The 14,192-nt window shown below is 42.3% G+C and overlaps 1 protein-coding gene across 1 annotated transcript in view; it reads right to left on the bottom strand.

Annotated features, from left to right (window-relative positions):
* Positions 1-14,192, bottom strand: part of MYO1H (myosin IH) — a 50,592-nt gene that overhangs the window by 24,849 nt on the left and 11,551 nt on the right. Inside the window, exons 7-15 of the mRNA XM_014787042.2 lie at positions 13,620-13,733; positions 13,207-13,278; positions 11,903-12,022; positions 9,458-9,525; positions 8,759-8,864; positions 8,385-8,465; positions 5,892-5,983; positions 3,982-4,076; positions 306-352 (exon numbers count right to left, since the gene is read on the bottom strand). Of these exons, the coding sequence (XP_014642528.2) occupies positions 306-352; positions 3,982-4,076; positions 5,892-5,983; positions 8,385-8,465; positions 8,759-8,864; positions 9,458-9,525; positions 11,903-12,022; positions 13,207-13,278; positions 13,620-13,733 (795 nt within the window). The remainder of the gene's footprint in view (positions 1-305; positions 353-3,981; positions 4,077-5,891; positions 5,984-8,384; positions 8,466-8,758; positions 8,865-9,457; positions 9,526-11,902; positions 12,023-13,206; positions 13,279-13,619; positions 13,734-14,192) is intronic.

Raw genomic sequence — 14,192 nt, 5'->3', positions numbered from 1 at the left:
CTCCCCCCACATCTCCCCGCAATGGTAAGCCCCATGAGAACAGGGACTGTCTTGTTCACTGGTGAAACTCCAGAGCTAGCATTGTGCCTGGCACACGGGAGGGGCACCACACCCACTTGAATAGGTTTGTTGAATCAAGTGTTCATATACATGACCTTAAATGTCTGTTCCAGCCATGACATGCTGGAGTTCTAACATAGTGCACGGGAGAGAAAAATCCAGAAGGCCAAATCTACCCCCAAATCAGTGTCATGGGTAATATCGCATAACCATCAGAAATACATATTGTTAAGCTTCAGACTTACCTCTTTCAGATGTCTGTAGAGGAGATCATTGTTTTTTTCCAAGAATCCTGTAAAACATCAAATAAAAAATTTTTGAATCAATGGCTTTGGCTAAAAATGCAATTCCATCCCAACTGAGTGCAAAGGGAAATCCTAAAACTAATCTCTTAGGATGAGACCAGAGTTTCTCAGTCACAGCACTACTGATATTTGGGGCTGAATAATTCTTTGTTGTGGGGACCATCCTGTGCGTTGTAGGATGTTTAGCAGCATCCCCGGCCTCTACACACCCAGCAGCACCCTCCCCAGTTGTGACAACCACATAGGTCTCTAGACATTGCCAGATGTCCCTGGGGGGTACCCCCGTCCCTGGTTGAGAACCAGCCTCTCAGAACTGAACTTATGGCCCACATGCTATGTTCTAAACCCCAAAGAGCTATCTCATGAATGTAGAGCCTTTGCACTAAGTATGTACACGTACCCCAGTCCAGTAGCAAAGAACTACACATACAATGAACGACATCAAAACAAAGGAGGGGGCACTGAATTCCAAGGGCGGTCAGGTGAGACTATGTAGATGGATGAGAGGATCTTCCCCCCCACTGAGAAAATTGAAACTCAAGCACCAGCGCTAGTGGTACCCAACAGCATCTTCATACAAAGGAAGACATGTCATTTCCAATTCTAAAACTTGGCTTATAAGTGCTCGCTTAACACCTAATCAGTTAATAATTAAATGAGTAACTAAATGGCATTATAAAGTCAAAACCAGCTAAAAAAGACATGCATCAAAATGTCTACGACACAACCTTTTAGATAATTATTTGAAGTTATCAAAACTAACATTTTTATTGTGGTAGAATATACATAACATAAAATTTGCCATTTTAACTATTTTTAAGTATACTGTTCAGTGGCATTAAGTACATTCACACTCATGTGCAACCATCAGCACCATCCATCTCCAGAACTCTTTTCATCTTCCCAAACTGAAACTTTGTCCCCATTAAACACTAACTCCTCATTCCCCGCTCCCCAAAGCCCCTGATAACCACCATTCTACTTTCTGTCTCTATGAATTTGACTACTCTAGGGTCCTCACATAAGTGGAATCATACAGTATTTGCCCTTTGTGACTGGCTTAGTGCACTTAGCATAATGTCTTCAAGGTCCATCCATGTTGTAACATGTGTCAGAATTTCCTTCCTTTTTAAGACTGAATAATGTTCCATTGTATATATATACACCATATTTTGTTTATCCATTCATCCATCGATGGATACTTGGGTTGCTTCCACCCTAGACTATTGTGAATAATGTTGTTATGAACATGGGTGTACAAGTATCTGTTCAAGTCTCTGCTTTCAATTCTTTTGGGTATACACAGAAGTGGGCAAAACTAACTTTTGATAGAACCTTTAACTTGTCAATGCCACTTCTGGGAATTTATCCTATGTATATAATGTGCACACATTGGCCAAGTGAAATATACAAAGATGCCAAATGCAGCAATATTTACGAGAGACAAAGTTGGAAACAACCAGAGTCCATCAAATAGACAGCAGGACACGGCCCTCAGGGGAGTGCCTGTAGCTTTTTGAAAAGAACTGTGGTGGAATTGAATGCTGCTGTGGAGAATGGAGGCAAGTCTGGAGGAAAAGGGCCTGGGTCTGAAGCCCAGCTCAGCCACTTACCAGCTGTGTGACCTTGAGTGAGTTACTTAACTTCTCTGAGCTCAGTTGCCTCACAGATTAAAAGGGGGATAATAATGCTCCCCAGCTCACAGTTTTAATGAACCTCAGAGGTAATGCACTTGGGCAGTGGCTAGCCCATAGGAAGTGCTCCAGGAACATGAGTTGGAGTCCAAATGACCTCCACTATTCATTAAGTGAAAAATGCAAAACAGAAAACACAGAATAACAGTCTGCGTTATTCAGATGTGTGTGTAGGTGTATGTGTGTGTCTGTCTGTCTGGCCCCACATATGTAGGTATTAGCATAAAACATTTCTATCTTCCTGAAAATAATTACAAGAAACTGTTGGTTCCTGTGGTTACTTCAGGGAGAGTCTAGGGGTAAGAGGGACCTTTAGTTTTCCTTTTGTATTTCTCTGTGCTGTCAGCAATTTCTAGCCTTACATGTGGATTACGTTTATTCTTTAAACAAAAATCAGTAGATTACCTGCATAGAGAAATTCATCCTATTCTTTACTTTTTTCTTTTATATATCACTCTGTATTTTAAGGAAAAAAACCTAATACATGTTATATTACTTTTTAAAGATTCTTGAAGAAATAAACTTATTTAGAATTAAAAATAATTTAGAACCTGAAGCAGAAGTGACAAAAGAAAATGTTTTTTAAATGTTTTGAAAGAAAATGTTCATAGCAGTACTATTCATAATAGCTAAAAAGTGGAAACAACCCAATGCCCATCAACTGATGAATGGATAAACAAAATGTGGTATATCCATGAAATGGAATATTATTTGGGAATAAAAAGGAATAACAACATGAATGAACCTTGAAAACACTATGCTAAGTAAAAAAAGATAAAGTAGAATTCATCAAAATTAAGAATGTGTGTGTTTCAAAGGATACCATCAAGAAAGTGAAAAGACAACCCACAGATTGGATAAAATATTTGCAAATCATATATCTGAAAGGGACTTATTTCTAGAATAAAGAACTCTTACAACTCAAAATAAAAAGACAAAAAAACAATTTAAAAAAAATGGGCAAAGGATCTGAATAGACATTTCTCCAAGGAAGATACGCAAATGGCCAATAAGCAACATTAAAAGATGCTCAATATCATTAGCCACCAGGGAAATCAAACCACAATGAGATACCACCCAGTAGGAGGCTGGAATCAAAAGACAGACAGTAACAAGTGTTGACTAAGATGTGAGAGTTTGGAACTCGCACACTGCTGGTGGAAATGTAAAATGGTGCAGTTGCTTTGGAAACAGTCTGGCAGTCTTAGTCAAGAGGCTAAGCAAAGAGTTATCATGCCACCCAGCAATTCCACACCTAAGTATTTACCCAAGAGAAATGGAAATATATACCCACACAAAACTTATACAGGCACGTTCATAGCGGCATTATTGATAACATCCAAAAGTGTAAACAACCCAAATGCCCATCAACTGATGAATGGATAAACAAAATGTGGTCTATCCACACAATGGAATATTATTCGGCAATAAAAAGGAATGGCACTATGGATGAATCTCTACAATATTATGTGAAATGAAAGAAGCCAGACATAGAAGTCCACATATTATGTGATTCCACTGATATGAAATGTCCAGAATAGGCAGATCTACAGAGACAGAAAGCAGATTAGTTTGTTGCCTAGGGCTGTGGGGGATGAGGTTGGGGGAAAATGAGGAGAGACTGCTACCATGTGTAGGGTTTCTTTTGGGGGTGATGAAATGTTCTAAAATGGACTGTGGTGGGCTGCACAACTATATAGTGACTATACTAAAAACTGTTGAATTGTACACTTTAAATGGGTGAAATGTATAGTATGTGAATTATTTCTCAATAAAGTCATATAGAAAAGAAATAAAATTAGACTTTTCAAACAGCAGGCTTGAACGTGAGGCCAGGGAACGTTCGAGATGGACATGCAGCATTCTCTCAGTGGATACAGGGGTACTGGCATGGCTGTGACCCATGCCCCATGGGTACTCACCTTTGGTGCAGTACGTGACCTCTCCTGCGTAGTGGAGGAGTAGGAACTCCATCCAGCCAATCCTCTTTCTGCCCTTTGGACCTGCCAGCTTCCGGCTACAGCAAGAGGGAAATAAACACGAACTGAACCTTTCTACTTCACTGTGACAAAATGCACCAATATACAAAGCAGAGAGAGAGAGAGAGAGAGAAGTCTTTGACAAGTTGTTTAGGAGGATGACAATCAACTGAAGGCCAGCACCGAAAGCTAACCACATATGGCAGCCCCCGGGAAGCCTGGCTACGTATTTCATCTGGCCATAGACCAAGGTCTCTCTGAAAGTAGACCTTTCCTTCTCATAAGAACTGAGGAATAAAAAACATATGTGAGCCACAGAAACACATGTATTTGTTTCTTTTTTTTTTTTTTTTTTTGGTGAGGAAGAGTGTCCCTGCGCTAACATCTGTTGCCAATCTTCCTCTTTTTGCTTGAGGAAGATTGTTGCTGAGCTAACATCTGTGCCCAACTTCCTCTATTTTTTGTATGTGGGTCGCCACCAGAGCATAGCTTGATGAGCGGTGTGTATGTCTGTGCCCGGGATCCGAACCTGCAAACACTGGGCCGCCAAAGCGGAGTGCTTGAACTTAACCACTAAACCACTGGGCCAGCCCCAAAACACACGCATTTCTACGATGAAACAGTTTCTATTTTTCCAGGTGATAACTAAGAAGCAATTTTACTACCTTACATTTTCATGATGTTCAGAAACTAAAATACTCATGAAAAACTTTTCAGATTCTCGTGATTCATATATTTTTTATAACTTTTCCTTGAAATTATATAAATATACATTGACAGCACACATATCCTAAATGTACAGTTCAATGATTTTTTGCAAACCGAACACATCCATGTAACCAGCACCCAGATCAAGAAACAGAACGTTACCAGTCTCTAAGAACCCTCCATCTTGTCTCCTGTCACAGCCTGATATCTAACAGAGTAGGTTGGTTTTACCTGGTTTTATACTTTATAGAAATAGAACCATATAGTACGTACTCTTTTGTGTCCGATTTCTCTTGATTACATGTTTGTGCGATTTACCCACATCACCGCATGGAGTTATAGATTGTTCACTCTCATGGCCATAGAGTATTCCATTTGTGAATATACCACAACTTATTTTTCCATTCTTGATTGATTTACTTGTCCAACTCCATTTACTTATCCTTGTAATATTCTACAAAAGATTGGATAAAGCCGCTACCATTTACTGAGTCTGTACCATAGCCAGAAACTGCAGTAGGTGATTTATGTAGTCATTCACAATGCTACAAGGCAGATACATTAATATCCCCATCTCGTAGAAGAGGAAACTCAAACTCATGAGTGTTGCTTGATCAAGGTCACCTGCTTAATAAGTGGCCAAGCTGGGATTCAAAACCAGGTCTTTTCCACTCCAGATTATATGCTCTTAAATTCTCTCCTCCTTGTCTCGAAGACTAAGTTAAATTTCTAGTTAATCTTCTGGGATGCTGTAAATGCTCTATATCTTGATCTGCATGGTAGTTATGTGGGTACAACAAATACAAAAATTCATTGGGTTGTACATTTCAGATCTACACACATCACTGTATGTATTTTATACTTGACTTTTTTTAAAAAAAGACTATTTCATGGCTGTGGACATGTCCAAAATGTAATGATCATGAAAACAGCAAGATACAAAATCCTAAAAAAATTCTCCTTGGAATTCGTTTATTTGATTTCTCCTAGAGGAAGGTATGCACATATATGAGTTCGTGTATCATAACGATATTTCTATGTGTGAAGGAGTAACTGTATTCTCGGGGAGCACTGCCCACATACCCAAGAAAATGGATCTACAATGACCTTCCCCCACACAACGGCTTGTCAAATGAAGTACATACGTCTGGAAGTGCGCGTGCTTGCCCACTTTCTCTTCCAATTTCTCCAGGAAACTCAAGTCTGTAGCAGGGCCCGGACGAATGCACTCTTCATTCTTCAAAAGAAAAAGAGAAGCCTCAATCCATAGCCTCACCCTCCATCAATTCCAAGTTTAAATGCCTTCACCAGCTACAGCGGAATGTACTGGACTAAAATACTGTCATTTCACCCAAGTTCAGTGAACATTGGAGGTGGAGGGCAATAATCCATTACACGTGCTCAGCTTCTCGGAGGGATTGGAAATGCCGTGAAAAGGCAGCTCTCCCACACACCTGATGAATGTTTCCAAAGTCTTCCCAAGGACACTTGGGAGCTTCCAAGACCAGCTTACCTAAACTCTCAACCTCACTTGCTCCCAACCACTCATTGCCGGCCCAGCACATATCCCCTTTCACCAGGAGCAAAGCCCTCATGGAAAGAAAGCTATAGAGCCAGTTGGGCCCAACATTTCATATTTCTCAAGCTGTTTTTATTTCCTATTTGGGGTCCTCAACGGTGATAACATTTAATTGACCATCTTAAAAAAGGAATCAACCCTGTAGCAACAACAACAACAACAAAAGTGGGTTAAGGTTGGTGAAACAACCCTTATGAAGCAGCATTTCTATGTTCTCTGACTCCATCTATGGAAAAACAAATAGAAACAAGTATTTATTACTAGAATATTTAAAGTACTAGTCTAGCAATCCATATGAACACTGAATGTACATATACCAGCTTATGTCGGTCCGTGCTTCCTGGAATGTGCTTCCCCAGATGTCTATGTGGCTTGTCCCCTCACCTCTCAGTGAGGCCTTCTCAGACCATCTTACCTAAAATTGAATCCCCTCCCCACATCTAATCTTTTCTGTTTTCTCCATGGCACAATCTACATATTTTGCCCATTAACCTGTTTGTCGCCAGTCGCCCCATGCTACAATTTAACCCCTCTGAGTACAAGGGTTTTGATTTGTTTTGTCCACTGCCGTGTCCCAAAGCACAGGGCACAACCCTGGCATAAAGCAAGCATTTGATAAGTATTTGTTGAAAGAATAGAGTCTGAATGCTTACCATGCACCGGCATAGTTCTAAGCCCTCTGCATGTATAATCGCACTTAATTTGTCCTTACAACACCTCTCTGAGGTAAGTGCTGTTATCACTGTACTCATTTAAAGATGATGAAATTGGAGCTCAGAGAGGTCATGACACCTGCCTAAGGTTACACAGCTAGTAAGCAATGGGGCTGGGATTGGAATCCTGGTGGTGCCCAGGTTCTTGGCAACTACAGTCACCTCCCATTAAGGTCTCAGCCGTGCTTTAGAATGCTGGGCTCACACAGCAGTTAGGTGGGGCGGGGGGTAGGCAGGAAGAGGAAGGGGACCAGTTATTTATTTATTTTATTGGTGATGAAGATTTGCTCTGAGCTAACATCTGTTTCCAACCTTCCTTTTTTTTTTTTTTTGGCCGGAGGAAGATTAGCCTTGAGCTAACGTCTGTGCTAATCTTCCTCTATTTTGTATGTGGGACGCCACCACAGCACGGCTGACGAGTGGTATAGGTCTGCACCTGGGAACTGAACCTGTGTACCTGGGCCATCAAAGCGGAGTGCACTGAACTTAACCACTACACCAGGGGGCCAGCCCCAGGGGACCAGTTATTTTCATTAAAAGGAAGGCAAACAGTGGTGCAGAAGATCCCTAACAAAGAGCAAGGCAAGGAAATCATTTCTCATGGGCCATTAGGATTTATTTTAAAAATTGACCTTAGAGGGCCGGCCCCGTGGCTTAGCGGTTAAGTGCGCGCGCTCCGCTGGTGGCAGCCCGGGTTCGGATCCCAGGCACGCATGGACACACCGCTTCTCCGGCCATGCTGAGACCGCGTCCCACATACAGCAACTAGAAGGATGTGCAGCTATGACATACAACTATCTACTGGGGCTTTGGGGGAAAAATAAATAAATTTAAAAAATTTAAAAAAAAATTGACGTTAGAATTGAAACAGTTGTGGATTCGAGGACACAGATGTTCCAGAAGTTGCAATAGTTCAAAACAAGGTGGTCACAGGCCCACCCCAAGGAGGCTCAACTCAGGATCAATGGGCGGTCTTTGTAAAGCCTCCCTCGACATTTTGTGGCTCCCTGCTCCGTTCTAAGCATAAAAGCAGCCCCTCCCCTGTTGCTCTGAACACCCGCCTACAGTTCTCTGGCTCATCCTCCCTTGTCTGTGGAAGATAGACACGCACGTTTTCATTTCAAAGGTCTTTCCTTGCCATTTCCCAATGGGCTAAAATTTAGGTCTGTGAACCCAAACGAGAGGAGAAATCTCGGCCTAAAGCTCCGAGCAACAATTCAGGAAAAAAGTTCAGCTTCCATACTCTAGTGGATCTGCCCTCAACCATCTGTCAGCCTGGGAAAAAGTCCTTCCACGTGTTGTAAACACCGTCTGAATGGGCTCTAAGTCAACGTCAATTTCCTCACCAGAATGGAAATGATTCCTTTGTGTCTCTCTTCTACCAAATCACAGATGATCTTGTTGTTGAAATACTGAATCGGCTCCCACTAAAATGACAAAGAGGAAAGAAGTCTCCAAGAAGGATTTAGATGAGCATAAAATGCCTTTCTTTTAAATTGATTTTCCAAAATTTTTTTTTCGAGATCTGACTTTTACCTCTAACATTAAAAAATAATACTCTCTGAATATCAAAATAATTTCCCAGGAAATAAGCAGAGAAGGAGTGAAAGATACTTCTTCACACTAGTCAGGAAAAATCGCCAATGAAACAATATTTCTCAAGTAAATGTCTTTGGCTAGAGGAAGAAATCAAACAAGGAGAAAACATCAAAATGTTTACCTCTATACCTTCCATTTCATATTCTGCCTGTTCCGCTTTTAGGGTTCTCTCAATTAACAGTTGCTGGAGTTTCTCATTGCAGTAATTTATACAGAACTGTTCAAAACTAGAGATACAAAAGATTTAAATAACTAAAGCTACATAAGTAGACCAGTATATATATATTTTTTTTGTGAGGAAGATCAGCCCTGAGCTAACATCCATGCCAATCCTCCTCTTTTTGCTGAGGAAGGTTGGCCCTGGGCTAACATCAGTGCCCATCTTCCTCTACTTTATATGTGGGATGCTGCCACAGCATGGCTTGATAAGCGGGGTGTAGGTTCACGCCAGGAATCCAAACCTGCGAACCTCGGGCTGCTGAAACGGAGCGGGCGAACTTAACCGCTACACCACTGGGCCGGCCCCAAGTAGACCAATTTCTAAAAATTTATTTACTTTTTTTTTAAGGGTGCTTTTTAATACAGAAAAAGCAAAGTCCTTATTAATCAAATAATTTACTAAATAGATAAGAGTCAAGCTCAAAGACCTTTTCATTTTTTATGGTTATTCCACTTCTGGAACAGTCTACGAATTAGGGGCTACGCAAATCTGGAGGATTTCTGGGGATTGGAAAATCAATTCCAATAACATCAGAGATGCCTTAAACCAGACTCAGACCTTAAAGAAGAGCAAAGGACTGGTAGGTAATGAAAAACTCACCCATTCTTGTCGAAGACTTCGAAGCCATAGATATCCAGCAATCCGATCACAGTTTTCTTGGTGAAATCCTAGTCAAAATAACACACACCATTAATCGTTAGGTATTTTACTTTGTGACACTCAAAATCCAGTAGCTGCCCCCAAAGCTGGGACTTGGCTATAGAGCTTATGCCTTCTCTCTTTCCAACAATGGCTCACGGAAGAACCTTAGGGAACCACGGAAACAATCTTCCCAGCTCACTCCTCCTGCCTGTAGCCTGCCCAGATCCCATCCCAGCTTCCACATCCATCACCAGAGAGGTGAGACCTTCCCTTCCTGATTCACTTTCTTGCTTCAGCCCTCCGCAGCCTCCCAAGCTCACACTGAATCCGGGAGAGAGGGAGAGACCTACAGACAATAGCCAAGGAGATGCTTATCCAGGAGAGAAGACAGGTGGTATGGATATCACTTTAAATCGAGGACCACCTGCTGTCAGGTAAGGATGGATATTTAAAAAGAATACGCCGGGGCCGCCCCCGTGGCTTAGCGGTAAAGTGCACGTGCTCCGCTACTGGCGGCCCCGGTTGGGATCCCGGGCGCGCACCGACGCACCGCTTCTCCGGCCATGCTGAGGCCACGTACCACATACAGCAACTAGAAGGATGTGCAGCTATGACATACAACTATCTACTGGGGCTTTGGTGGGGGGAAAAAAAAGAATATGCCTTTTTTTTTTTTGGAAGCGACACAGTTTAACATTCTGTGTAGTGTACTGAGTCGATGCCTCCCAAATCCATCCTTTGTGTTCTACCTCCATGAATTTCAACACGTCCGTGTACTCCTCCTCTCATACCATTTCCTTAATTTCTAACTTTGAGTAAACTCTCTTTTTTATATAAATAATTCTGCTTAAAAAGGAAACAAGATCTTTGGGTGAGTTAGAAGGAGTCATTATATTTTTTCTTATATACATGAAAATATACTACAGTTAAAATGAAAAGCTTCTGTGTGCACTGAAAGCCATCTGGCATACGTCAAATGCTGTGCATCCCACACTTTGGGACACACTGCAAAAATCACTCAGCGTATTTGCAATAACGTGGATGGACCTTGAGGACATTATGCTAAGCGAGATGCCAGACAGAGAAGGACAAATACTGTATGATATCACTTATATGTAGAACCTAAAAAAAAAAAAAACTGAACTCAAAAAAAACCAGAGAGAGACAGGCTGGCCCGGTGGCGCAGCAGTTAAGTACGCGCACTCCGCTTCGGCGGCCCAGGGTTTGCAGGTTCGGATCCCGGGCGCCCACCAATGCAGCACTTGTCAGGCCATGTTGTGGCGGCGTCCCATATAAAGTGGAGGAAGATGGCCACGGATGTTAGCCTAGGGCCAATCTTCCTCAGCAAAAAGAGGAGGATTGGCATCGGATGTTAGCTCAGGGCTGATCTTCCTCACAAAAACAAAACAACAAAAAAAACAGAGAGTAGAATGGTGGTTACTAGGGGCTAGGGGGTGGGGGAATAGGAGAGATGTTGTTTAAGGGTACAAACTTGCAACTAGTAGATAAATATGTCCTGGAGATCTGATGCACAGTATAGTGATTATAGACAACAAGACTGTATTATAAACATCAAACTTGCTAAGAGACTAGATCTTAATTGTTCCCACCACAAAAAAGAAGTGATAATTATGTGACATGATAGAGGTGTTAGCTAATGCTACAATGGCAATCATATTGTGATAGAAATGTATCAAATCAATGTGTTGTACACCTTACACTTACACAATGTTATATGCCAATTATGCCTCAAATAAAAAAAAAAGAAAAAACTCATCAGGGTTTCCCATATTCTCACTAATTTGGGAGACAGACATAAGTAAATAATTACAATTACTTGTAATTATAGAACTACAATAAATACCACAAATACTTGGAGCAATTGTTATAATACAGATTTATTCAAACTACAATCAGGGGCAGAGAAGGAGGAGAAACAAGCTCTTCCTGGGAAAGTGGGAGAAAAGTGAGAGACAACATTTAAATTGGAGTCTGGAGTAGGAGTTAAAAAAAAAATCATTCAGGGCCAGCCTGGTGGCGTAGTGGTTAAGTGCGCGCGCTCTGCTTCGGCAGCCCAGGGTTCTCAGGTTCAGATCCTGGGTGCGGACCTACGCACTGCTAATCAAGCCATGCTGTGGCGGTGTCCCACGTACAAAGTAGAGGAAGATGGGCATGGATGTTAGCCCAGGGCCGATCTTCCTCAGCAAAAAAAGAAAAAGAAAAAAAATCATTCAATGTGCATTTTTGTGAGCCTACTGTGTGCTAGACACTGGATATGTAGACGTGAAAAGACACTGTCCCTGCCAAGCTTACAGTCAATTCTCACAAATTCTTTCGAGTAACGATGATTATAAAACCTTACCATGTCAGTGAGAGCAAGTCATCCAAAACGTGCGGACTAACCTTGTTCGCTAAGGAGGAATTGATTTTGTTGACCAGCCAAATAAATGTCCGTCCGTAAACAGCCTTGGCCATTGCATCTCTAGCGTAGACAGAGAGTTCTAGTGTCAAGGGGCATATCACCTGAGAAGAACGACAGGTGCATCGTTACAGAGGGAAAAAAAGAAAGAAAGAGAGAAAAATAAAAACCTCTGAGTTTTCAAACTAGCCTTTAATGATGACTATTGAAAGATACACAGGATTATTCACAATAGCCAAGAGGTGGAAGCAACCTAGTACCCATCAATGGATGAGTGGATAAAGAAGATGTGGTATATACATACAACAGAATACTACTCAGCCATAAAAAAAGACAAAATCATGCCATTTGTGACAACATGGATATCAGGACCCTGAGGGTATTATGCTAAGCGAAATTAAGTCAGACAGAGAAAGACAAATACCATATGATTTCACTCATACGTGGAAGACAAATAAACACATAGATAAGGAGAACAGATTAGTGGTTACCAGAGGAGAAGGGGATGGAGGGAAGGCGAGAGGGGCAAAGGGGCACATATGTATGGTGATGGATGGAAACTAGACTGTTGGTGGTGAACACGCAGTCTATACAGAAACTGAAATATAATAATGTCCACCTGAAATTTACACAATGTTAAAAGCCAATATGACCTCAATAAAAAAAGTAACAATAAAAACTTTTAAAAAAAGAAAGATACGTGCTGGGGAAAGATGCCTCTCCCATCTGCATGGATTACACAGTAGCAATTTCTTGAGGACCTACTATGTGCCAGGCACTGTGCTGGGCTGCTGAGATACAGCTGTGACCGAGACACAGAGTTCCAGCCTTTGCAGGCTCACAGGTGGGGGGTACTGAACATTCAACGAGTCACACAAAGAAGAGTCATGTTGCCCTCAAGCTGAGAGTGACACGTGCTATAAGGAGATACATATGGTGCTTTAGGGTAGAGGTGGGATGAGCAGGGAAAGCTCCTTGAGGAAGTGACCCCTGGGAACTGAAGGACGGGGAGCAGTTAACTAGATGAAGCATAGGGAAGAGTATTCCAGCAGAGGGAACAGCATGTGCAAAGACCCCGTGGAGGGAAGGCATGGCAAGTGTGAGACATGGAGAGCTAGTGATGGTGTGATGGTGGGGGATGGGGAGGTTAAGGAAGGAGATGCTGGCAGGAGCTAGACTACACAGGACCTGGTGGGCAGGCTCAGGGATCTGGCCTCCCCTAGGGTCACCATCCTGCTGGCAGCAGCGGCGGGAGGGCAAGCGCACTTTCACCTAGAGCCATTTTTACCTCCTCAGTTTTGGCTTCGATCTTTCTATGGGTGAGAGCTTCCAGAAGGATCGATGAGTGGACCCCCAGGAGCTGAATAAATGGAAACCAAAATGCCATCAGTGACTGGATTTTATTTTTGCTAACTTATAAAGAGTTCCTGCAGTTTCCAGGCCCAGGGTTATCTGTCTTGACTGATAATTGTGCTTTAACGCAAAAGAGACCACATTTGGTCTTTCAACCCACTGGCTTTCGCCCATTCCCTCAGTACCCCCGTGCTCTTTAAACATCCTAGCCACTATCAGCTGGAAGAACACGGTATTAGCCATTTGGGATGTGGGCATCCAGCTGCCTCTCTCCCCCTCCCATCTCTCCACCTCTGAAAGGGTCCGGGCCCCCCCCCACCCCCGTGCAATTCCAAACTGGAACATCACCTTGGCGATCCATTTGATCTCATGGGTGTGTGGTATGGTGGCACAGCCGTGGTGGTTCTCTTCAAAACAAATGTTCCCCAGGTGTAGGACACTGGCAATAATTCCAAAGAGGTTCTAGGAACGTGGGAAGTGGCGAGGAGGACAGGGAGAGAAGATGGTGGCCGCCTAATTGATAACTGTCATCAGAGATACCCAAAGGAAAACCACCCCCCTCCCCCATTCCAGCCCCGAGCTTACAGAAGCGGCAAGGGGGTGAAAGAGCCTCAGCAGAGAGTAGGAAGATGCCTCATTCAATCTCCAGTACAGGATACTTTTATTTTTGTATCTCCCACCCCCCAAAAAAACCCATTTAATGTTCAAATGTCACGGTCCCAGATATATATATATCCGGGCTCGTCTCTGATCATGCAGTGTTTAAATTATATTCTGGTCCTTGAAAGATCAGCAGTTTTAACCATCAAAAAAAAAAAAAAAAAGACAAATGTAAGAAGAAAATGTTTATAAATCCTACAATTTGTTCTAGTTTGTTCCAAAATAGGAGCATACACGATAATTCTATGAGGATTAATTATC

Source organism: Ceratotherium simum, chromosome 35, assembly GCF_057802395.1.
Source record: "Ceratotherium simum simum isolate JZ-2026a chromosome 35, ASM5780239v1, whole genome shotgun sequence".
In the NCBI taxonomy this organism is placed as follows: domain Eukaryota; kingdom Metazoa; phylum Chordata; class Mammalia; order Perissodactyla; family Rhinocerotidae; genus Ceratotherium; species Ceratotherium simum.
This window is presented reverse-complemented; position numbering and strand designations above follow the sequence as displayed.